Source organism: Malurus melanocephalus, unplaced genomic scaffold, assembly GCF_030028575.1.
Source record: "Malurus melanocephalus ecotype Western Australia unplaced genomic scaffold, MMel_1.1 scaffold_39, whole genome shotgun sequence".
In the NCBI taxonomy this organism is placed as follows: Eukaryota; Metazoa; Chordata; class Aves; order Passeriformes; family Maluridae; genus Malurus; species Malurus melanocephalus.
Genome location: NW_026623271.1, coordinates 1,444,760 through 1,468,396, shown reverse-complemented (window position 1 = coordinate 1,468,396; position 23,637 = coordinate 1,444,760). Strand labels below are relative to the sequence as shown.

General features: G+C 37.5%; 3 protein-coding genes across 3 annotated transcripts in view; 1 reads left to right on the top strand and 2 right to left on the bottom strand.

The window, feature by feature from the left end:
- Positions 1-2,856, bottom strand: part of FAM185A (family with sequence similarity 185 member A) — a 34,257-nt gene extending 31,401 nt beyond the window's left edge. Inside the window, exon 1 of the mRNA XM_057364483.1 lies at positions 2,366-2,856. Within this exon, the coding sequence (XP_057220466.1) occupies positions 2,366-2,741 (376 nt within the window). The 5' untranslated portion in view covers positions 2,742-2,856. The remainder of the gene's footprint in view (positions 1-2,365) is intronic.
- Positions 2,857-3,142: 286 nt separating this feature from the next.
- CCDC146 (coiled-coil domain containing 146) overlaps positions 3,143-23,637 on the top strand; it is a 65,156-nt gene continuing 44,661 nt past the window's right edge. Inside the window, exons 1-2 of the mRNA XM_057364482.1 lie at positions 3,143-3,344; positions 9,997-10,157. Of these exons, the coding sequence (XP_057220465.1) occupies positions 10,008-10,157 (150 nt within the window). The 5' untranslated portion in view covers positions 3,143-3,344; positions 9,997-10,007. The remainder of the gene's footprint in view (positions 3,345-9,996; positions 10,158-23,637) is intronic.
- On the bottom strand, positions 16,746-23,307 carry FGL2 (fibrinogen like 2). The gene is made up of 2 exons (XM_057364481.1): positions 22,569-23,307; positions 16,746-19,870 (listed from the first exon to the last, which is right to left on the bottom strand). Exons 1-2 carry the CDS (start codon positions 23,305-23,307, stop codon positions 19,164-19,166), a joined length of 1,446 nt encoding a protein of 481 aa, XP_057220464.1. The 3' UTR covers positions 16,746-19,163.

Genomic DNA, 23,637 nt, shown 5'->3' with positions numbered 1-23,637 from the left:
TTGTCCAGGGAATCTGAATTGCATGAGCTTACCACAAACCCAAGCGGAACASCTTAGAAATCTACAAAGAAAACCTGTTTCAAAAAGAAAGCCCCTAAGATTGTCTGCAGTGTTGGCTGACATTCACAACACAGTAAGAATCTCAAAGACAAGACAAAAGCTAAATAATTGTTTTCCATCAATCATGAYTCATTATAGAGGCTTTTAGGAAGGTTCCCCAGCTTGAAACCCTTTATGAAGGCCAAGATTCTCCAGATCTTAACACAATGAATTCCACCCCTTGAGAATAAACAWGTCTGGAGTGACTCAGAGATCCTGRAGAAACTGAAATATTAAACARCTACAGTATCCAGACACACCTGGGATCAGAGAATTGAAGGGTAATAARTGTGACACTGGGTTTGTTTGATTCTCAGTAATCATGGAAGGGACTCTGAATGTGCCACTGACAAACCAATGTAATCTTTGTGCTTGCCAAGCAGGGGAGGAAAAAAATAATAAAAAGAAGAGCTGTAAGATTGTAACCGAAAATTCTSAGGTGAGAGTCAAGACTACAAGATTCCTGGAGAAGACAGTCATGCTACAATWCAGTGACAGAGTCAATGAATCTAGAGGTTACAGTTGATCTGTTTYGGAGAATGAACTTGGATTTTCAAAAGTCTTTAACAATATCTTTAGCTCCACACTGTCTTTCAGCTATAAGCTATGTGTCACCTTCAACAGTACAAGAATTTGGAAATCAGCATAAATAGCAAGGCTGAAAAACTTCATCAGTGAYGCCAAATTATTCAGACTAGTTAAAAAAATCACTGACAAATTGCAGGAAGACCTTGGAAAGTCACATATTCAARTAATAAATAGGAGGAAATTAAATTATGGGACTCTGCCAGGAGTTTACCAGGAAGCTTTCACCCTGAAACTGCTTCCATGTGTAAATGGACACTCAGAAGAGAGATCCATTGAGGAGCTGAGCTGTATCACTGAAAATCCTGTAATGAAAAAAGTTGACAGCTAAGAGAATGTTCAGATGAAATATCATTTACATTTGTTCTCTTCTTACCCAGATCATCTGTTTATGACCAGAGACAGGGCAGTGGGCTGCTGGATTTATGGTAGAAATGAGTACAGCCATTCTGACAGAGTAAAGCATACTGAGGGCAGGAAGAATGAGATGCTCCTGAYTTTAGTTACAGAGTATTTGCGCATACATTAGTTACTAGGAAACAAACTCTAAGTTTTGATACACATATTTAAGAAACACCCCTTCAGTCACAAGCAGTGTTTCTAAAAAAAAAGAGTAAATTATAAGGRTGAGTAAGACTGGAAAATGTGAGAACGATGGTATGTCAAACCCATAAGACTTCTGTATTTTGAATTACATGTAGTTCAGGTCCTTCTAAATGAAAACAMTGGGGGAGAAAGAATGTTGCAGAATTTTCCCTAAGATATAGGGTAGGAAAAAAAGTAAGSTAAGGTAAAAGGTGCAGAGTATCTTTGCTGCATGTAATACCATTTTCTATGGAAGTCATACATTACATGTATGAGGAGTAAGTAGGATGGGATTATCATTTCTCATATCACAACTGCAGTAGGGCATCAAATGAAATAAAGCAACTTTGAATAACCTCAAGCAAAACAAGAGATCAGGTGCATTGTAGAGCAAAACGTTTTTTTCAGCATGGTGAAACATTCTGCACCGTATAGGAAATWGGCCAAATCCATAGGAGAAAAACAAAAACACGTTAATGRCTGAACACGATTCTCTGAGTCTGTACTCCCTAAACTTAGGGCCACTGTCCTAAGAACTGAATTTCAGTTCAGCAGAGRTGTTTATTGGTTTCAGCGACTACAGCTGCTCTCCCAAACGGTTCCACACAAGAAACCCTGCACAGATTTTAGCCTTGTGTCCAAACTGATAACGCAACGTTTGTACTGGACAAGAGAGCCCTTCTTGGTATTTCATTTGCACTGTTACYTTCCGGGCTGTTTTTGATCCTGTGGACAGCCACTCATGATAACAATGGGGCTGGTGGGTCCAAGCCCTACGGGGACAGGCCCTGGAGCGAGGCGGGCTCTGCCCGTGCCGAGGATGCCCCCTCAGAGCCGCCTTTCCCGGAGCAGCAGCGGCCGGAGCACAAATGACGGCACGCGTTCTAAGGACCACTCAAGCAGCAGCTTTAGCACAAACCACTGCTGGCAAAGGGAGYTAATCACGTGTTTAAACACCCAAGAAGTCAAGGAAAAAAATKGAATGTTTTGAACTAGCCAGGGCACGATGCCGTGTTTCCCAACACTGGCTTCCAGCGGGGGACCAGCCCAGTCCCCGRTGAGATCCTCCCGATCCGTGAGTCTTCCCCGCACCCACCGAACTTCACCGGTGTCCGGACGTCCACGGTGGCCTTGCTGTCCACGCCATCCGCCACGATCGCCACCTGCCCCAGCTCCTCGTCGTGCTCCACCCGCACCGGGTCCCGCTCCCGCCCGCGGCGCGCGGGGCTGCCGCCGCTCAGGGCCACCAGCACCCTGTCCGCGCCCGGGCAGCGCTGCGGGTCCAGCGGGCGGACGTTCACCTGGCACGGCAGCCGCACCCGCAGCCGCCCCCGCGGGCTCACCGACAGTGCCCACTCCCGTGGCGGGGAAGAACCGGGGCCGCTGCGACCGCGGCGGGGGACGGGCGGCGCCCACCGCCCGCCCGCCGCCCGCACAGCTAGGGCTGCCCAGCGCGGGGCCAGCGCCCTCATAGCCGCCGGCGGGACGCAAGCGCCCGGGAGCCGCGTCAGGAGCGCCCGGGACCGGACCGGACCGCACGAGGCCGCTCCTGGCGGGCGCCCGTGACCCCCGGCCGGTCACGTGGCGCAGCTGCACGCGGGGAGCGGCACCGGCCCGGCCGGTAAACAGGCGGTGGCTCCGCCGCGGAGGCTCCTGGGAGTCGTAGTTCTGCAGCACGCGGAAGGAACTACAGCCGTGTCTGCGGGCCTATCGGGGAGAGGGGAGGGCGGGGCATTGCCGAAAGTCTGCTGCTATTGGGTTGTGGGGAGGGACGTCCAAACCAATCAGCAGCGGGGATGGCTGAGGCGGGCGGGAGGCGGGGCGCGGGTCGCCATAGTGACGGGGACGCCGCTSAGCCGAGCCGGCTCTCTCTGTGGCGRCCGGGAGAGACKCGAGGCGGCTGCGGCCGGGATCGAGGTCGGGCCCGAGACCGAGAGAGGCAAAGTCGCGGTTCCGACGTAGAGGCGGGAAGTGGGTCCAGCGGCGCCGCCACTCCTGTTTGAGGAATCCCTGAGGGCCAGGCCCCCCCCCGCGGGGGGCCCAGGGCGGTGCCGTGTTGCGCGTGAGGAGACGAGGTACCCCGGGGCAGCCTGCCCTTCACTGCACTTAGGCCTACAGTGGGGCTGCGTGTGGCAGTGTCCTCGGTCAGCTGGAGTAGAAGCAGTTTGGCAGATGTTTTGGAAAACCAGTTGTTTGTTGTTGTATTTTTTAAGTGATAGTGCAAAGCACCAGAATAGGTCTCCGTCAGTAAATTTTAGTCAATATGTTACGTSTTGTACTGCTTTTTAGCAGTCCTAAAGACAAAGAAATATTTTCCTGAGCTCTGCACAAATACGCCATGAGACAGTTGTCGTTACAGGGTTTACTAACAAGTGGGGAACCACTAAATTCAGTTTAAAAGACTTTTCTGGACTTCATAGCCCACATTATCATCATACAGCAATTTAAAAGATGAGGTGGGGCATGTRGGCAAAAGATGATGTACGGTCARGGGCTGAATTCTTGTCATAGTTGTAGTTTWCTGCCAGTAATGASAGTGAAAAATACACAGAAAGCTTCATTGTCTTAGCAACATTGCAACACAAGAAATAATGAAATCTGGGCCTGTTGCTTAATTACTGTGTCCCTTTTGCATGCCATGTGTTTCTTTTTTATAAATAACCATGCAAGCATGATACTTAGTCATCAAACACTTTTMATCTCTGTAGCCTTGTTTCCATTTCTGTCACTGTCTGGCTTTGATTATTTATGAATCTGAAATGGCATCTCAGTGTCCAACAGGAAGGAAGGTTGCCCTAGTTTTTTGTTCTATTGGTAATTTTCACTGTGGAAAGTTTAATGAAAATTCATAGTCATCAATAATGCCCTTCAAGTTAAATTATTTCATTGGTTTGCACTAYTGAGTCTCAAAAAATCATTAGGCGAAACACAAAAAGGACCAGCCTGCTTTATGATAATCTAGTACAGAAAAACAGAATTCTAGAAAGTCAAAAACATATCAAGAAATATCTTGGGACATGACAGAGGCTGGAAGGTTTTTTTTTTCAAGTCTTCAGAAATAGTTGATTCTGGGGAAAAACCTGCAAAATTCTCACTCTTGAGACCCATACCAAATTTGGATGTAAGATTGTCAGGGTAACAGTTATGGATGTGTAAGCAGTGTGTTGCAATGTGCTATGATTCCACTAGATGACAGCCAGTTCAGCAAATAACTCTGCCATCCGACTGTTCCAAGGAATCCGATCTCTGGCGAGACGGGGCTTACTGCTGCCCCCCTTTCTCCCTGTGTCAGGGCTGCTGTTCCTTATCCTTGGCTTCTAYCTCCTCTAAAATGACAGTGCTGCTTTCCCACAACCCTGTTTTCCTTCAGGATCTTGGTATTTGGTGATCCTTGTGCAGGCAGAAGTTTATTGGTACCCACAATCCATAGTAAACTGTGCTCTGCATCACCTTTAATATTGTCAAGTTTTACATAGTTGAGATTAAGGCTTAAGCCTCAGTYATGTTTATATTTCATTCTTGCTGTTGGATTTTCTTGTTAGATACAGTCTAAGCATATTCGCATGGTTAAAAAATACTATTTTTTGTTTTACTTATGTCATCTATATTTTTGCTTTGTATTGATTCAGTTTAACTTTCATGTTTTTGTTTGGAWCAGCTGGTATAGCATGTAGCAGACTCCAACAGTGAAAGGAAAGTTTTTATTTGTTTATTTTCCGCTTTCATTTTCTGACTTGTTATTTACAGGAAAAGAGAGCTCTATCAAATTTATAAATGAGTATTTAATTAGAGCTCCACTTTCAATACCTGCATGATTTCTTAGTGAATGACAATGCTTATTTGCCATTTTACCAGACTGGTGTTGTTGTATGCCAAAGAATATTCAGTATTTCATGCAAAAGATAAAAAAATCCCTAGCACTTATAAAGTGAYATAAAATAGATTTTAAGCTAAAGCATTATCAGAGGTACTTTTAGGGTCAGGTGCAAGAGAGATTTCAAGAAAAGAGGAATTAAATAAAAAGAATTTACAGGAGAGGCTGTAGAAGGAAAAAAATTTTCTAACTTTTATATTTGGGATTTATCAGGGAATAATCATAGACTGCTGCAAGTGCCCACAGGGTACTTAATCTGCCTGGGCAGGATTAATKTTACTCATTTGCCATAATTGTGATAAAGAAATAATTTGACCTTACTTCTCATGAAAATAAGGCCACTCTTATTTGTAGTTTACTTTTTTTTAATGGTGTTTTTCTAAACTGCTTCCTTGAATCTTCTTAGTTCTCAAGGTATGTCTAGGGTTCAGTGGGTACACAAATTACRTTTTGTTTATTTTCTCCTCTGTACTTTAGCATTKCAAAGCACGCAATGGTTTGGATTTYAGGGATTTTTTGTTTGTCAYGCTACCASAAATTTTCTGAGGAAATTAAGTTCCTCATGGAAACCAYGTGAAATGGGAAGTGACAAATCTTACCATTCAAATTCTTCTTAACTTAGCCATATCTAATTAGAACTCCAGCAGATAAAGTCTGTGTGTGGCTCAGGGGRGTTCTATCCCAAATAGCCAAGACTTGAAAACAAGGGAAAACAGTGGAGCTTGTGACAGAAATTGTTGAGCAGTTTAGGTACATGGAATGCTATCATTTCCCCAAAGCAGTGGGGAAGGCTGTGCATTGTAATCATAAACAATCCATTCTGATTAACGTGTATGATAATGTCCTATTGTACATCAGGTAGTTTTAAATTTACTTATCATTTAATGTTGGCATGGTTTTGTGGTTTAAAGACACATCCCTTCTTGCTAAAGCATCGGCTCTGCCTAGTTAAAACAGAAGATCTGCTACTTTAACATTAGGGAAGAAGCATTAGAAAATAAAACTGTAGAAAGAGGATCACCRTGAGATTGAATAAATCTGTAGTGCTCCTGTTCTTAATATTATCTGTAGGTCTCATCCCTTCTCTTTGAAGAGCATATGGTAGAACTGAAGAAGCTTTGGAGAAGGATAATAATGACAGTGGAAGGCAGAGAGRGGCATTCATGCCAGTGACAGTAGGTGGATTTGCTGCTTCCACCYAGAAAAAGGATTGTCAAATGGAGATTTGACATTAGAAATAAACCTAGTGGCACAGAAAAGTTGTGATTATTCAATGACTCACCCAGTAAAAGAACTAGGTGACATCAAGAAGCCAGATGCAAAAGCAACAAGAAGCATTAGTTATTCATATCACACAGAGGTAAAATGAAAATCTCCATTCCACTGGATTTTACCAATACTGAAAATTTTGCAGGGAGAAAGGAGATTGGTTCAGGGAAACACCACCACCACACTATGACTAGTGGGTGCCTCTGTCCCTCCCAGGGCATCAATGCCAGTGTAGGCTGGAGGTGCATAGAGATAGCTGATACATCTTCATACATGGACCTGCATCTCTTTATGTTCAGAATAAAATTTTACTACTTTTTGCATCTGTCACTCTGAAAAGAGTCAATGCAGCTRAGTGTCACCTACCTGGATTCTGCACTGATATGTGTATGAACATTGCTCTTTGCTAGGACRTATAGAAGTAAAGCTGCTGAAATTAGTTTTGGGAATCTGAGTTCAAATTTTTATTATTGCTCTCCTGCGAGCGCCCCGCTCCGCAGCACCCCGCTGAAAACACCACTCCAAACACGCAGGCAGGTCCAGGTTTCTTCTTTATTAGTGTTCCAGCTCTTTTAGCTTTAGCAATTTCAGCTCTTTCTTCTGTAGTGATTCAGCTCCGTCTGAACTGATCGCGCTCACTGTGCGCTTTTTATAGGGTTGTCTTATCTGTACCCGGTTTTGAGAAATGCACCAATCCATATCGTTTTAGACAGATTACATAACCAGAAAAACTCTCACACATCGCGTTTCAGACTTTGATTGGACTGATGTTTTCATCTGTCCAATCCAAAAACTGGTCGCTTCAGCCCAGTTCCATCCCACACCATATCATCTCGCACATGCGTATATTCATCAGTCCTTCCCACACCGAGTCCAGAGCCCAGCCCCCATACACAGCTGCAAAGACCACGGCACTCTCCTGAAGCCATTTCACAAGACAATTCTCAGCCTGATTTGATGCAGGTCCCAAAACAGCCTTGTAATTGCCGTTCTCTGCAATTCCGTGTCTTGGATCAAGGCTGTGATACTATTTGCAGTTCTACAGTTTGAAAACATCCATACTTGTTGGGCTATTCTGTGAAGCTAGAARTCATGCCAAATTTCACTCCTATTTCAATTATACAGTTTATTTACCAGATACTGCAAAGACACAGATTTTCCACTTTGTTTTTTGAAGTTTATATATCCAATTTCATATAAGCTGAATTATATATTTGGTAATGTAGTAGGCAATGGAAGAATGCTGAACTTATTTTAATGTCCCATAAACATAATGTCCTATAACCCATAATGTGACATATGCATGCTTTGTTTCAGTCTGCTCCCTCTTAAAACCACGTGGAGACAAGGGCTTGTCGCACTAGCTGAGGCTGTCTAATGGTTTTTCTCTATCTAGATTTCTATGTGTCTTAACGTAATATTATAATATTCAGAAGATTTTTTTTTTTTTGTTCTCTCCCTGCCCATCAAACTGGAGTCCTGGTGAGGACCCTTTTATACTACTGTACTGGGAGGAGGCATCTTTTTGACTGATGTCAACTATATATTTCACTACAAGTATCAATAATTATTCCTACACCCTTGAAACTCTCCCATTTTGACATTGTTCTACTTAGCGTTTCTGCCGCAGTGCTTTTCCCTGTCTAAATTCTTCCAATAAGTTTAGAGGAAGAAATAAAGCAATGGTAGCCATGAACACAAAATGCATATGCTAAAATATTCAGCAGTTCTTTGCAGATGAAAAATCACTCACTATAAATGTGTGTACATGTTTATGTACAGTAATTCAAGGTTTATTTCTTGGCCTTTCTGATGTTTACAGTTATTTCACAATGTTTTGACTCTTCCAGGAGGGATAATGAAATTGCTTTTTTTCCCATAAGCAAATAACAGACACTGAAATCTCTCTAAAAGTCAAAATGTTCTTAAAGGAATTCCAAACAGCACTGAAAAAAGCAATAAACTTGCCAGTTTAACTTTCACTACCTGTATAGACAATTGACTTTTCAAAAGGTGAATACAAATAACACAATAGTTTTGTATCCATTTTCCCACCACAATTATAAAAAGAAATTATATGTTTCTTAACTGTCATCTTTCTGGCTGTGGAATGCCAGATTGTTCTGGCAGCTTTGTTGGAGAGATCTGGTATTTATTATTGAAATATTCTCAAACTTCTTGATTTTATTACAGTTTTACTTTTTGTTGTCCTGGATTTATCATAAGATGCTCTCTTTTAAGTAAGAATAGGGTCTCACATATGTAATGTGAAAGACTGAATGATGTCGAGACTGACTWATTTGAAGAGGATTCTCATCTTTGGCAGCTGATATGAGTTTTATAATTATGTGGTTCCATAGCACAATGTCCTCTGCATAAGAACTAGTCTAGAAAGGACTGTTGGTGTCAGGTGAACATCTGCAAAATTTGACAATCTTCCTCCTAAAATTTTGCACTAAAATGCTGTGATACTCCTCTRTCCATTCCTGTCATCTACAGATAACTTCAGTGAACTTATGAAGGAATTCTTYAATTTCTCTATCTCTGCTTTGCAGTGTGCTTTGCTCTATAAATGCTCTATGCCTCCACCTACTCACTATGTCATGGCAAGACTTCTGTGTGCCTCACAAGTCCCTCTTCCCCTCTCTTCCCTCTGTGAGATGTTTATTGACTCTCTTTGGTCATCCCATATGTCTTATCTCTTCCTCCTGAAATATTTTTATCATCTTTCAAGCTGCTTCCTGAAGAAGATTGGTATTTTTAAATTATTTGAATGTACAAAAYTCATACAATACTATTATGCCAGAAGATGGATTTGTCAGATAGTAATTCACATTTCATATAATGACGAGGATCAACCTGAAGGACATTGCTGTCTTATCAGGGTACCAGGAGCATTGTCATTTCACCTCCCATTTCCCTATTCCATATCAGCGTTTTCACACACCTCAGAGAGTTCGATGATTGATTCTTGGGAATGAAATTCTCAAGTGCTGGATCAAGATAGTAAACACAAAGTGAAGTTACATGAAATTATAGAAACTTTATTTCATTAAGTTAAGTTAATGACATAAAGTTAACTTCTCATCTTGATGAGAAGTAATTACTAAATGTCCTTGATCCAACTATTTCTAATGCAAGTATCTTAGAGATTTCTATGCTAAATGACAGCCATTAATATGGGATTTTTTTCAAATRTAAGTGTAGCAAAATTATCTTTTCCAATACCCCTACTTGTTCAAACTTCCTKTGATTTCTGTCTCTGTGAATTTATWAAAAAAACTGTTATCTAACTGGAAAAAGAGCTTTCTTCAGGATATTTTATTTCAGGATATTTTAAAAATACTCAAAAGGATGATAGAGTGATAGAGGCTCTTGCATGAAGTCTTTCATGAAGTTGCCACTGTAGACTTACGTAGTTTAATCATATTTGACTTCTATGGTTTGAACATGGGKCTGACTTGTTGAGGTAGTGGTTTTTACACTACAGATGAAAATTTATTTCATATATTTACATTTATCTTTCACAATYATATATATCCCTGGATCTAATGAACTGTATTGATATTTTTGTTGCTTTCTAGAGCTTTAAACAATGAGTGAGGCTGGTGAAGAAAGTCCCAGTGACGCACCACTGGCAACTGAGAATGAGTCCCCTACCCGTGTGCTGACTCCAACAGTTGATGACCAGGATGAGGAACCCTCTGACCTAGCAGCAAGTCCTGCATTTCAGTGTTTAGATGAGGTACCATGTGCCCCAGCTTTCTCTGTCAGTAGCAGTGCAAAGTAATTAAGCTGAAGTGTATCTTTTGCTGTTAATAATTGAAGGTTGTTACTATAGACTATGTATTCCCCACTTCTTTGATTTTTTTCTAGGTGGTAAGAAAATTTTGTGAAGCGTTATCATCTTGTTGCTGGGGATGCTGTGCCTAATTGATAACCATGTTATTTTTTTCAGTGATCATGGCATTAAGGGGCTATGATCATAAGAATAGAGAGGTCTTGATTTTGGTCTTGTAGTATTCTGTCTGTAGAGGTAATTGCATCATGATTTTTTGAAAGACTCCATTGCTTTTTGAAAGGCTTCATAGCTGGAAAAATCACAGGTAAGTGGCTCCTGAGGAACTATTGATGATGGTGATAGAAGAAACTTTTGAGAACTCAGTTTCTTTTGCACACTTTTCTGTGCTAAGAAATCTTTCAGAATACTAGAAATGTTCTAAAATTTTATGTATGAAATATGCATCAAATGGAATCCTTAAAAATGTAAGGGCAGGAGAGTCAYTCAAAGATAATCTAATCCAAAGTTTGCACTGAAGTAGATTCTCTGCAGATATTTGTCTAATTTGTTTTTTAAGTCTTTAATTGATGTAGATAGCCCTTTGGGTATCCTTTTCCAGCATGCCATCATTGCCAGAGATTTATAAACATTTTCCCTAAATCCCAGTTTAAGTTTCCTTTGTGGTAAATAATGCAGCTTTCTTCTTGCCTTTCCCACAGTAAAAATGGGGACCAATCTCTGCCCTCTTTATAATAAAAATGTACATCTCCTTTGTATCCTTAGCAGGCTTTGTTCATACTTCATGTTTTTCTCAAAATTCTTACTTACAGTTGCTTTACCTTGGGCTCRTTCCACCTTGGATCTGTCAGATTAGTTTGCTACCCCAGCTCTCACTCTSTGCCACCAACCTAAGGTCAGTGGAAAGGGCAGGGCAAGAATTTGTAGTGAAGGGGAAAATAGGCCCTTTCGAATCCTGCAGTTAGATCATACTGAACATAGCATGAARCTGCTGCTTTCAGTCCTGTGCCAGTATATGAGGAGCCCACAGCCTCCAGTATTGTTGCAGCACAAAACTCCTTTCTTCTCAGTCCAAGGCAAAAGTGCTCCCACACCCCTTCTAAACTGTTCTCTGGATTTCTGGATGTTTTCCTTATTCTTAATAATGGTGGAAACTTATTTTTTCTAGATTTACTCTAGAAAAATTTTAGATTATTCTCAAATAACTCTTTCGAAAGAGGTTATTCTTCATATCAAATTTAAGGCTAACTTTTTTAATACATTGTTGATAACATTGTTAATTTAATAATTGTTGATATCATTGAAAGTCATTAATAGAAAATACAGGGTAACCTTTATAGCATTTATATATAGCATTTATAGTTGTTTCCAACTCAGGAAAAAAACATGCTGTGGAAAACCRAAGTAAGCAATTTGCATAATATTTCATAAATTAGGTCTTTTGGTAATTTTGTCAGTTTCTAGAAGGGAACTATGACTCATTTATTTTACCATYATTTTTAACAGTTTGTACTTGTACTTTATGGGTGAGTTTGGCTTTTCATCACTTATTCACATTTCTTCTCTTCTGCTGACGTACTTGTTTTCCTTTGTTGAACTTTATATATAATTCAGAGATAAATATATGACTTTGGTCACCATAGAGGTTGTTGCATTGAAGCTGGATTTAACTTCTCAGAATAACTTTCAGAATTTTTCCACAGAAGCAGAATTGTATCATAGTCCCAGCGCAGCATGTASTTATCAGAAGGGACACCTTTTGTTATAAGATTTCTTTAAAAACAGATATATGCCCTGTCCCWGTCAAACCAGTCTTGTTTTTCTCATGTAAGCAGCAGATACTCAGACATACAAAGAGCAAGAAGTCAAACATGCACACTCTCAATCCTTCATTTTAATGAAACATAGTAACATTGTTTAGCTTTGTAGGTAAAAATATTAAAAACTTTATTAAGTTTTAACAAAAGCCACCCACTTCATCATGACTTGCTTCATTTCACCAAGTATTTTCATTTATTACAAAGTTGGCATTAGCCTATTCTGTTGGTTAGGGTACTGCCATGCATTCACAAAAGAAGCTTTCCACTTCTTTGAGCCTTTCTTGCTGTGTCCTTAAAATAAAAATCTTTGCTCTAGCACTTCTAATTGAATTTCTTGARTTGTGAATCTTTCCTCATATCTTGTTTTCTTCCAGTGTTAGAAATAAATTAGTCTGCGTCATGTTAATTACTGTAATGGAAAACTACATTGTCTAGTACCTGTGTGATGAAAGAAATATATTACTTGAATAAATGCTACATTAAGAGGCAATAAATCACACTGTTTTTATTTTAATTTTAGTGCATTATAGACCATGTATAYGTAATCTGATTCTTAAAAGGCAGCAAAAAATGTATTGAATTTTGTCATGTACATTGTCTAAATTTCAAGYGACATTAATTTTATTAAATGGATATTTTACTAATAGTTAGCTTCAACAATCTTAATTTATATTCATCCTTTTCCTGCAAATTCCTGCAAATTTCCTGCAGATTTTCCTGCAAAAAAATTTTTTTTTTTTGCAACAGTTGGTAATATAATACATTTAACTTGCCCTTTCTCCTTGTATCATCCTTGCTACAACTCTACTGTTACTGCTAAAGCTGCAGAGGACAAACCAAAATYGTCATTTGAATAGAAAAAGTTAATGAACATGACATGAAACTAGATTAAATGCTCCAAATGACAAGATTAAGCAGAATGGAAATTAAAAAAAAAACCAATTAACAGATTGCCTCTTGCCCCTTCTATTTTGTCTCCATGATTTTTGTGCTTGACTATGCATAATAACATTTTTTTCCTTTCAGGCCACTTAAGTATTATTTTACTTTTCTGCATCTGATCCAGTTTTAATGAGCATATAAATAAATAAAACATCTTTTGTCATAATAGTGTTGTTGATGTTTAGTTTGTAATCTATTACAGTTTTCAAATCCTCTTCTGTTGCTTTACAGACCCTCTTTCTGTTGACCCCTACTTTATGCATCTTCCCAATCTGATAGTGAATCAAACAAAAAAACCCCAAASAGAAATCAAATGGTGGGTATCTTCTCCTACTTTGAGGTCTTTTTACTCAAGGCAATGTCTTGTGCTTTTTCTTTCTCTTAATTCTGTTGGTATGTTCTTAGGCTAGAAAGAGAGTTCAGTCAAGTGTTTATATCCATTTTTAAAACTATACCAGGAAAATGATTCTGCAACGTTTGTCTTTCATGTCTTTGCAGTGGATGCTGTGAGGCAGCTATTCTACAGAATAGTGTACGTGTGAATGAAAAGTGCTTTACTGTTTACCAGATCCAGTGACCTTGTTTAGAAGGTACAACAATAATCCCTTTCTACCAACAAACATCATCCATTTATTTGCTAAATCTAAACATGCAGAAGAATAAACTGCTTTGGGAGATTTTCCTGACTGGTCTATTGCAAACTCTTGCATTGTGTATGCTGTAAAATGGTCAATGCCTCCTATCTGATACCAGCACCACATCTTTCATGTGTGTTGCTTTATTTGATGGAAATAGTCACTATCATGCTACTTTTCTTCATCACTGATGTCCGAGTGTCCTATTGCCATCAAGAAGCAGAAAAAACCTTTCATGAATATTTTTCATTACCGTTTTGAAACTCGGAGATTAGTGAATTTATACTCCTGACTGCCAAAAGTGGTTGAACTGCTAATAAAGATGTTAACCAAAAGCTCGATTCCAGTGAAAACACAGAGCAAAAACTCCATGTTTACCAAAAAATCAGCAGTATAACAAAGATTTCTCAAGCAAATTTTGTTTCTGCTTATCTGATGCAGATTCATGTCTATCTGCTACCTAGAAGAGCTTTAAAGTTATAGAATGATGCATATGTTCAGTGTTTGAATGTGGTTTAAGGGAAGGAAGGTTCTTCAAATTTTTCTCTTTTTTTTCATCTGTGCTGTAGAAAAGAAGAGAATGTCATGTAAAGGTTGGCTACAGCTTTTCAATAGGAATACTAAGAATCAATATTTCATATAATTCTTCAGTGATATAATGATATCTAACAATGCCATTCTAGAAATTATAGTTGTTTCCAATTTCTTTTGCTAACAAACTGGTTTTTAATTCTCTTCTTAGGTTAGATGGTGGGTGTGAACAACTTTCCTTTAAAAAAAATTATTGATATTTAAATGAAGTTTCCTAGAACAGCTACCTTGGTAGATTAGGATAGATTTTTTTTCCATAAGCACCAATGTAATTTCTGTCCCCTACACATACTGCGTATGTACTTTCTGCTGTTAGAAAGTGTAAACATCTCTATTTTTTTCCATCGTAACTATAGCAGTGCATAATTTGTTTTAGTACTCACCAGATTTGTATGTGTTCTATTAAAGAGGTACAATACTTGACACAGCTTTGAATGTTGAATGTAAACAACATTTTTAAACTTAAGCTGATCCTGGCACACTCCATATTACAAGCTTCAAAGGGTTCTGGCTTAGCAARAAGGGATATAAATATGTTGGCACAGACAGCTAAGACAGATGTGGTCTCCACCTCCACACACAGGAATCTAATTAAATGAACAGTTTTTGACTTTGCTGATATGATCACTTAGGAAGTCAGCTAGGGATGATAACGTGTCTGTAAGGTAGAGTATGGGGTTTTGGAACAGCTTCCAGCAARTAGAAAATAAGGCCAGGAAGTAGCCAGGTGTGGTCAAAGTATCACAAAGCAGGTAGTATTTCTGTTAATTTCTGAAAAACCTGTTTGAGAGTATTTCTGATGTCTTSTTTTTCTATGCTTTTGTAAGGTCAAATGTGTAGACATCACACCATACAGAGGAGCTAGAGCTCCWTAAAGCTGTGAGACTAACAGAAGGAACAACCTTTAACTGTAACCTCTTCTTCAATTTTGGCCTTTTCTCATTTATTTCTAATACTCATGAGTCTTGACAAGGCAAGTATATCGCTATATTGTTTTCCAAAGCTATCTCCCTCTTCCTGTTTTCTCACCTAAAATATGTATTTGAGTTAGGGCAAATTTGTACTAAAATTGAGGCTASCTGGCCTTGTATGTCAGCACAACCATGTGATGAGGAAGCCAGAGCATTGTTAACCGCTCATTCCTTCAATAAAAACATCAGTGTTGAGGAATCATCTGTTACACACATGAGATTGCTTTAAAAGTTAAAAAAGGCAGAAGAATTATAACTCCATAGAAGTTTAATTTAAACAGTGAACAAAAGAGATCAATTTAGTAAGTGAAATGTTTGATTTAGCAGGGCCTGTAGATGGTATTGCTCAGCCATTTTTCTTTAAAACTTATGTCAATATCTTCAGGCCTATTTGTATCATTTTCTCATTTCTGAAAGAAAAAGAATGCCGAAAAACATCTTAAAATATATTAAATATATTAAAATCCTCTTTCTTTGTAGGCCAGTATTATTATCTCTTCGTTGTTTCTCTATGAAAATTCAAAGTCGCATCCTCCCTGCTTTGGTTTTTCCATGACATGTAAATCATAGAAGCTAAGTAAGTTTGGCACTTTTGTTTGMTTTTGGTTTAATTTGTCAGCAGGCCTCTGGATAGGGATTTTCAACCATTTTAAGTTATTTTCCAAATAAACACATGAAAATAGTTTTTTTCCCACCAATTTATCAAGCTACTTCTYGTTCTCAACTCACTCCAAGTCTGTCTCCAGTGTTTCTCAATAAACACCATTAAGGAAACAGGTATTTGCATTAAAAAGGGAAGAAAAAAATCACCAATGCTTTCAAACCTTCTTTTAATTTCCTCTTTTTCTTCTTTTTCTTATTTTCTTTTTTTTTTCCCTGGTTTTAGTTTGGTTTTGTTTAAGCAATGCATAGAAAGCCAAGGCATTACAGTCTGCTTGGCTGATCACATTGAGCAGATGGGCTTGTGTCTTTATTTTTTTGGAAACAAGCCATAGGAATTTTGCTAGCAAACCCACTGTTAGTWATCTTTTCCACTAAAATTCACAATTTAAATATTAGCAGGATTAAAACCACAAGTGTTTTCATATGATAATTAGTGTTGCATAGATGTTTTTTATAGCTTGAAAGACATGTTTTAAATTACTAAGCCTTAGACAGAGATCAAGGACTTTTTCTTTGTATAGAAAATTGTATGATTTMATTTGGGATGGTATTTGTATTCACATGCTCTGATGACTCTTGTATGTGATCTGAAAGGTCAAAACATTGGCTTGCTTCTCCTCTTTCATGTTAAAGATAGAGGTTTGTAAACTCTTGTTTGGGCAATTACTTTTTCCTCTTCCAAAGTATGAATAGTTCCAAAAAAATGTCTGAGATTTCAGCCCTTGGTATTATCTGGCAACTGAAGGGTCATAAAACAGAACTCTAAGGAACTATTACTGGCAATTACTCTCCTGGCATGTCACACAGTCATMTGTGTTGGTCATCTGTGTTTTCTTATTGCTTCAATTTTTACAGAAAATCAATAAAATGATGATAATTTTTTACGGTTCTCATGTGCACCTATGACAGTAGTACAACTAACAGTGTGACATAATTTTATTACACCAAGAGAAAACAAAAACAACGTTTACAAAAGTAGATGGAGTTACACTTTGCAAAACTAGCACACATGGACAGAAATTCAGCTACAACAGTTCCAGGCAGGTAACAATCAGATTTCTGTAACAGCATTGCACTTTTCTTTTTTTTTTTCTTTCTTTTTTTCTTTCTTTTTTTTTTCCTCCTTTCTTTGTTTTTAAAGACATGAGACAAAACTTTTGCAGATGATTTTCRTCACATTTGCTTATTCTGTTAAAATTTCTGTGTTTTACAAAGTTTCCTTTAAACRAGATTTAAAAGTACAGTTTCTCTTCCAACATCTTAGCAGTAAAAAAAACATTTTCAAGTAGAAGCTTGTAGATACTGTACAACATACTTAGCTATCATAGTTATCATGATGTTATCATATAATGAATAGGAGCAAATTGTGCATTTATTTATTAAATATAATCATATGCAATTACATATTTGCTCTTCTAATCATTACTTCATAAGTTGCTTTTTTTTTATTCTGTTTAGACAACTAGATTTTATCCCAAAATAAATATTCTATAGCTTCAAAACATATTCTCAAGCAAAGATGATACATCTTGCAATTCAAATTTTTCATTGCTCTTTAAAATTGAAAAATAATAACYCAAATTACACTTGAATTATCCTTCAAAGTATTTACTTCTTTAAAATATATATTAATATTTTACAATTTAGCAATTGCCAGTGTTCTTCATTTGCATAACTTGTAACAATAAGGGTTATGTTATAATCTTAAAACAACAGTAGATGTCATATTATAAAGTATTAGGTCAGATGTATACCTCTATTTTTTTTTTCTATCTCTTTTAATCAAAAAGGCTATGTCAGCAATGACCTCACTTAATTGGTAAAGAAATACAGTCTTAGTGTAGTTTTTCTGCATCTCAGGATTGGTATAAGAAAGAGAGTAAAATAGCCTCTTGCTAAGGTAAATTACATCTCCACACAATGTTGRTCACTGTCTTTGTAGCGACATGGTCTAGATTGGTGCAGTCAAACTTCTGCTCACTATCCACACCGTGAGGTTTAATAACAGTGTCTCTTATCTGAACTTCCTGAATATTTGACAATTTGATTTTTTCATTTGTTATATTTTAGAAAAAAAAACCTTTCATCCTGTATTCTCTTTTTTGCTTAGAATTGACAGTAGATTTTTATGTTCTTGTGGATATAAATGGTGTAGCCCAAAAATGGGGAGAAGAGTCTTCTCTTATATTACATTTTTTTAAAAAATTTTAATTTTAGGGTCTAATGATATCTAGATTGAGAAGTATTTGAATGAGAGCTTGAGTCTCTACAAGAGCATCTGACTTAGGTAACATTTGACTTACCTAAATGATTCAGGAGAAAGCAAGATGGCACTGCAAACTCTTTGTATGTATTTAGAGGCATTAATGCAAAGAATATGGATTCTTTTGATGTGTCTTCCTCCTACCTGTCTATCTGCCTGCATAAATGTGCAATAAGCTACATAATAGCTCCTTTCTCCTACAAATGACAAATAGGACCTTGAGCTTGAATGGAGGAACAAAAAGAGCGAGAATGTTGTCATTTGTTACATGCTCTCTCCATSAGTAGATGACACTTAGGGACATGGCATAATATGGACTTGGCAGTTCTGTGTTAACAGTTGGGCCCAATGATCTTAAWGGTCTTTTCCAAACTAAATGATTCTATGATTTTRTAATTATTTCCTCTGCTTTTATTCAATTATTCCACCAACTTCTTTGAAAAATMTTTGATAAAGGGATGAAATTTGAGGAATCATCTTCATTTTCTGTTTTCTTCAAGGCCTTTTTTTGTGTGGTTGGGCAAGCCATGTGGCACTCTGTTTTCTAGTTCTTTAAAAATAATACTTGTAGTATTTTTCCTAATTTATAGTGATATTGCCATGGTATACCTTTGAAGCTGTGAAGGATAGATTATAGGAAAAGGCTGTTTTAGAGAGACTAGTTTTCTTTCTAAGTATTGACAAATTTATATTAGTTGCACCTCAATTATTTTCAGGTTAAAAATGTCACTATTCATTAAGACAYGATTTGTGGAAGACAACATAAAAGTTTTAAATCATAAAAGTGGTATATCACAGTCAGTAAAAGCACCAAAAGCAATGTTTAAAATATTTACATAGCAAAACCAAGACTTATGATGTTTTAGCCATAACTATTCAGATATTTTGATGATGGTTTTAGTACATTATATGGATCAAACTGTAAAAAAAATATGCSGAAGTATGTTGTTTTGTCTAGAACAATCTTTTGCCAAACATAACTGAACACTTGGTTTCTGAGTATAATACTGAGTAACTACGATTTTGAATACAATCCAATGCAAGCTAGTTAAGAGAAATGTGWAGAATTACTGCACAAAACTTTTGGGTCTGACCATTATTTTTACTGATTTAAAGGATTGCCTATATCCACCGGGAATATCATCAGAAATCCCATGCCAYGTGCCCCAGAAAATGCCATTGCGAACACCTTTGTATTTCTTGTGGTAGTACTTGCCATTGAGATTGGCTGACAAGCAGGCATCAAACCACCAGCCAGAGCTGTAGTAGGCACCACAGTTTCCYGAGGGATACCTGTCATTGTCCTTGTCTGGGGTTGTAAAGAACTTTTGATCATGGTTGTAGTGCCTGCTGTAGTGAAGGGCATCGCCTGCTGTGCCGCTGTAGCCGTGGACRCTTAGACGGTACTTGAGGTACTCGTTGGCCACGTAGAAGTGGTCRTATTTTGCATACTCTCTGATTCCATTGAAATCTTCAAGATCAATTCTCAGTTGCATTTCCTGGCTCCTTGTCAGGAGGTGAATTTTGTCATTGCCTAGCCAAAACTCCCTGCTGAGGTTTCCAAAGCCATTTTTGTAGTCATTCCAGGTTCTGTTGAAGTTAGTGCTGCCATCCTGACGCCGTTGCAGCACGGTCCAGCCGCCTCCTTGTGTTTGCATGTCACAGTAAACTTCAAAGCTCTCATTTCTGGGGTCAGGGGTAATACTGTAGATTCCATTACTCCTTCTCCCTGCTGTGTAATGGTCAGCACAGTCTCTCTGCATTATTTGTATAACTGGTGAAAGAACAGATAATGTTAGAATAAATGTAATTTCAATTTAAAAATAAATAATTTTTTTACTCAGATTGTTGTGGCATACAGAACTTGCATTGGAGAGACTTTTACATCAGAAATAGTGTTGCAGAAATTTCRGTTCTAGGGGAGAAAGACTTTTTCTATCAGATTTACTTTTTAAGAGATGCCACCTAGAACCTCTGAATCAGATAGCTTTCAAAAAAACCCTATCTAAACTATATTTATTATCAAATTGCCTAATATAAGGGCATTTTGATTGTTTGCTTTCCYTTTTCTCCTTTTCTCTAATCTATCMTTTCATTATCTCATGTAAATTGAGCCTGATTTCTTCAGTCCATATTACCCACTTGCTTCTTTTTGTATTTAAATGTTTAGCTTCACTCCCTGTCTACAATTTACAGCTCCATCTGGCAGTATGTCAGAGAAAGAACTTTGTCCATTGTGGGAATGATGTTAACTTGGCTATTGTTAACATAATTTGATAAGGAACGTCATTAGGAATGCTTTGTGTGTTACTGTTGACTGTACTTTAGAAAGCAGGAAAAAGTAATAAAATTGTCACATCTGTTGTAGTAATCATGTGATTCCTAGCAGGGTGAAGGTAGAAAAGGTCTTTCCTGTGTATGTGGCATYGCTGGCTTTACAGAAAAGAAGAATGTTAGCATCTACTATTAACAGTAGCTTTTTCCCAGCTATGGGTGATGTATTTTATTCAGAAGAAAAWTAACCCCAGGTTTTCTTCTGAGTGAAAATCCATTTTTGATCCATGTCATCAGTAATGCCATTCTGTTCAACAGCATGATATTAGAATTCCATATTCTTAAGTGATTTGGAAAGCTCTCAGAAGTTCTGAGTTTAGAAGCAAAACCATAATATTCATTCCTATTCCAGATTTGAATTTATGGGTGTGTTCACTTGCAGGTTCCAATTGTAATTTTTCGTTGAAAATTAAACAAACTACTTTTGAAAGGGAGGAGTGATCTCAGGCTGCAGCAGGGAATAAGATTCAGGACTTCTTATTTGCCRGAAAAGTGGACATTTATGAAACCACAAAGTACAGGGGTCAAAGGCTTTAAAGCCAAATCTAAATCCACAGTACATTCTCATTTATTTTACTGAACTTTGTGTAAGATCTTTGGTGGACTAAATTTCAGAACAGATGCTAACAGACAATATCCATTTCAGATGAAGTGCTTCTCTAATCCAATTTAACTCCTATTTAAAAGGAGTTTTACTATTGTTTTCAGTGGATGCAGAAATAGCACCTGAACAGGAAAAAGTTGTAGCTGCTTTCCTTGCYAACTTTTATAATGAATATACTGCTACTACAAATGCTTATAGCATGTTGCTGTAAAATATAAGGAATATTCTCATGATCATGTGCTATGAACACTACCCAATGTTYCAGTAAGTGTAAGAAATATCTAAAATTAAATTAGTCTGTCATGAAGTATTGTACTTGAATGTGATTCATTCCCCATTATTAATATAACAAAAAAATTACTCATTCCTTTTGTGAATGTTTTGTATCTGAATGAACCTAATTGTTTTGTATCTGATTTAAGCTGATTGCTGATATAGTAAAAGCATTACCTTTATTATTACTTATTTGCTCTTTTCACACTTTCAAGAATTTCAGCTGTACGTAGACTGTACACTTGCAGATCCTTCTATTTTCATACGTATAGACATAAGAACAGTTTTATTTTAATCTTGGGTGCTAAGMAAGAGGCTTAAAGATTGTAATGCAGACTTATCATTCTCTGTTTTGTCTCTGGAAAGCTTTATCTTCTTATGTTTGATATCTAATTGGTAGAATACACTGACAATCTAGGGAACATTTCTTGTTTTCAAGGATTCTTGTATGTAATATAAAAATTTTATGACTTTTAGAAAACTCCTCAATCTTGCATTAATGACAGTAAACATTAGAGAGTATTGGTTCTGTTCCTTTATTTTAATTAGGAGAATTAAATAGTAAAAAGAAGAAAGTGTTGTCAGTGACAACACCTGGTTTTGGTTTTGTACTGTTTATATATTAAATTAATGCAAAGGATTTAGTGTTAAAATGCTGATACATATGTTACCCAGTTGAAAAGGGCTGTTAGTAAGTTTTTTTGGCTGAGCCTTTCTATGTTTGCTGTGATGACAGAAAAATTATTTTATTATCCATCTGTTAAAAACTAAGCATTTTGCTAGATTCACTTGATGACTGATGATGTCTTGTACCCCTTTTCAGATTATTAGTAGTGGTAAGAAAAAAAAAGGCAATTTTCAAAGGCACGCCTAGAGAAAATTTACCCTTTCTCATCCAACGAGAAAATATGTGCAGGTTACTGATGTTTAATTTCTTTAATGAAGGGTATTATGGTGTACAATAAAATTAATTTTTGACATTTACTTATTAAATTACAAAAAATTGTCCTTTAAAAATTAATGTTTTAAATCCCTTAATGAAGTCCAATTCTAGGAGGGACTGAACACCTGCAGCTCYCAGTAACCCTCTAGTGGCTGCTGAAATGCTTTACAGGATTATAAATAAACACTATAAGAGCAGATACTTGTGAAGTCAATAACAAAGCTATTTGGGTAAACTATGTTCTAAATTGTTTACCTAATACTAAAAAAAAATGCACAGAAAGCTTATACCGGCAGTAAGAATCAATAGATTACATACCAGGTCTTGCTTGCATTGCTGGACACTTAGAAGAACATTTGTTATCCAGGTTGTTCACAGCAAATGTCAAATTTGCAACTTTGCTGTCAACATAATGTTCCACATTGTTCATATTTATGAGGCTCAGTTTCTCTAAACGACCCTGCAGTGTCTGAATCTGGCTCTTTGCATTTTTTAAGCTGGTTGCCATTCTGTTTACTTTGTTTTGCAGTTCATTTACTCTGTTATCTTGGCTTTCACTGTTTTCTGCAGTGTTAGGTAGCAGGAATTCATTACTTCTGTCTCTGTCTTGGTTGTCATCTGCTTGCAGCTTGCAATCTTGGCAGCATTTCTTCAGCTTGTTTACTGATTCTTTAAGGGTCTGTACTTCTTTGAGAGTCTTCTCAAGCAGTTTAAATTCTTTGGGTATCTGGATGGTCATCGGAGGCAGATTTATCTGATAAGGGCAGTCCTCTCCTTCTTCACATTTCCGATTAGTTTTGAGCTTTATAGGACAAGTCTCAGTAACTTTTGCCTCTTTGGCATTTTCTTCCTCTTCTAAAATAACTGCAAAAACATTTGTTAAAGCAAGGAGAGTTGACTTCAGCAAGACTATGTAAATGAGGAGCTTCATCTTCACTGAGAAACTAGCTGTATGAGGAAGTATGCAAAAGTGGAACAACTTTATAAGGGCAGCTTGAAGCCTGTGAGTTATCAGACAGCCTACACTGTTCTCAGAAATGGGTGGGAGTGCTTGCATCACGAGTGATTAATAGCAGAGCAAAGTTAGGTAGTGCTTGCAAGAGTAGCAYATTTCAGTGAGTATTCCTGACTCAGAGCAAGTGTATGTAAGCAGGATGGTGAAATGCATGTGTGCTGGTAAGCTCTGCAGTTTAATTTCATTCCTTGTTGTACACGGATTTTTTCTTTTTTTTTTTGGAAAAAAATCACCTTGCTCTTTATTATAAAAGTCTTCTAACATTTATTTCTTAACACTTGAGTGGTCTAAAACTTATTTTCTAAACCAAACTATAATTTTGCACAGCAGGTGGAGAAAGTGAAAACCTGTTTTTTTCTCTTTTTAAAGTTT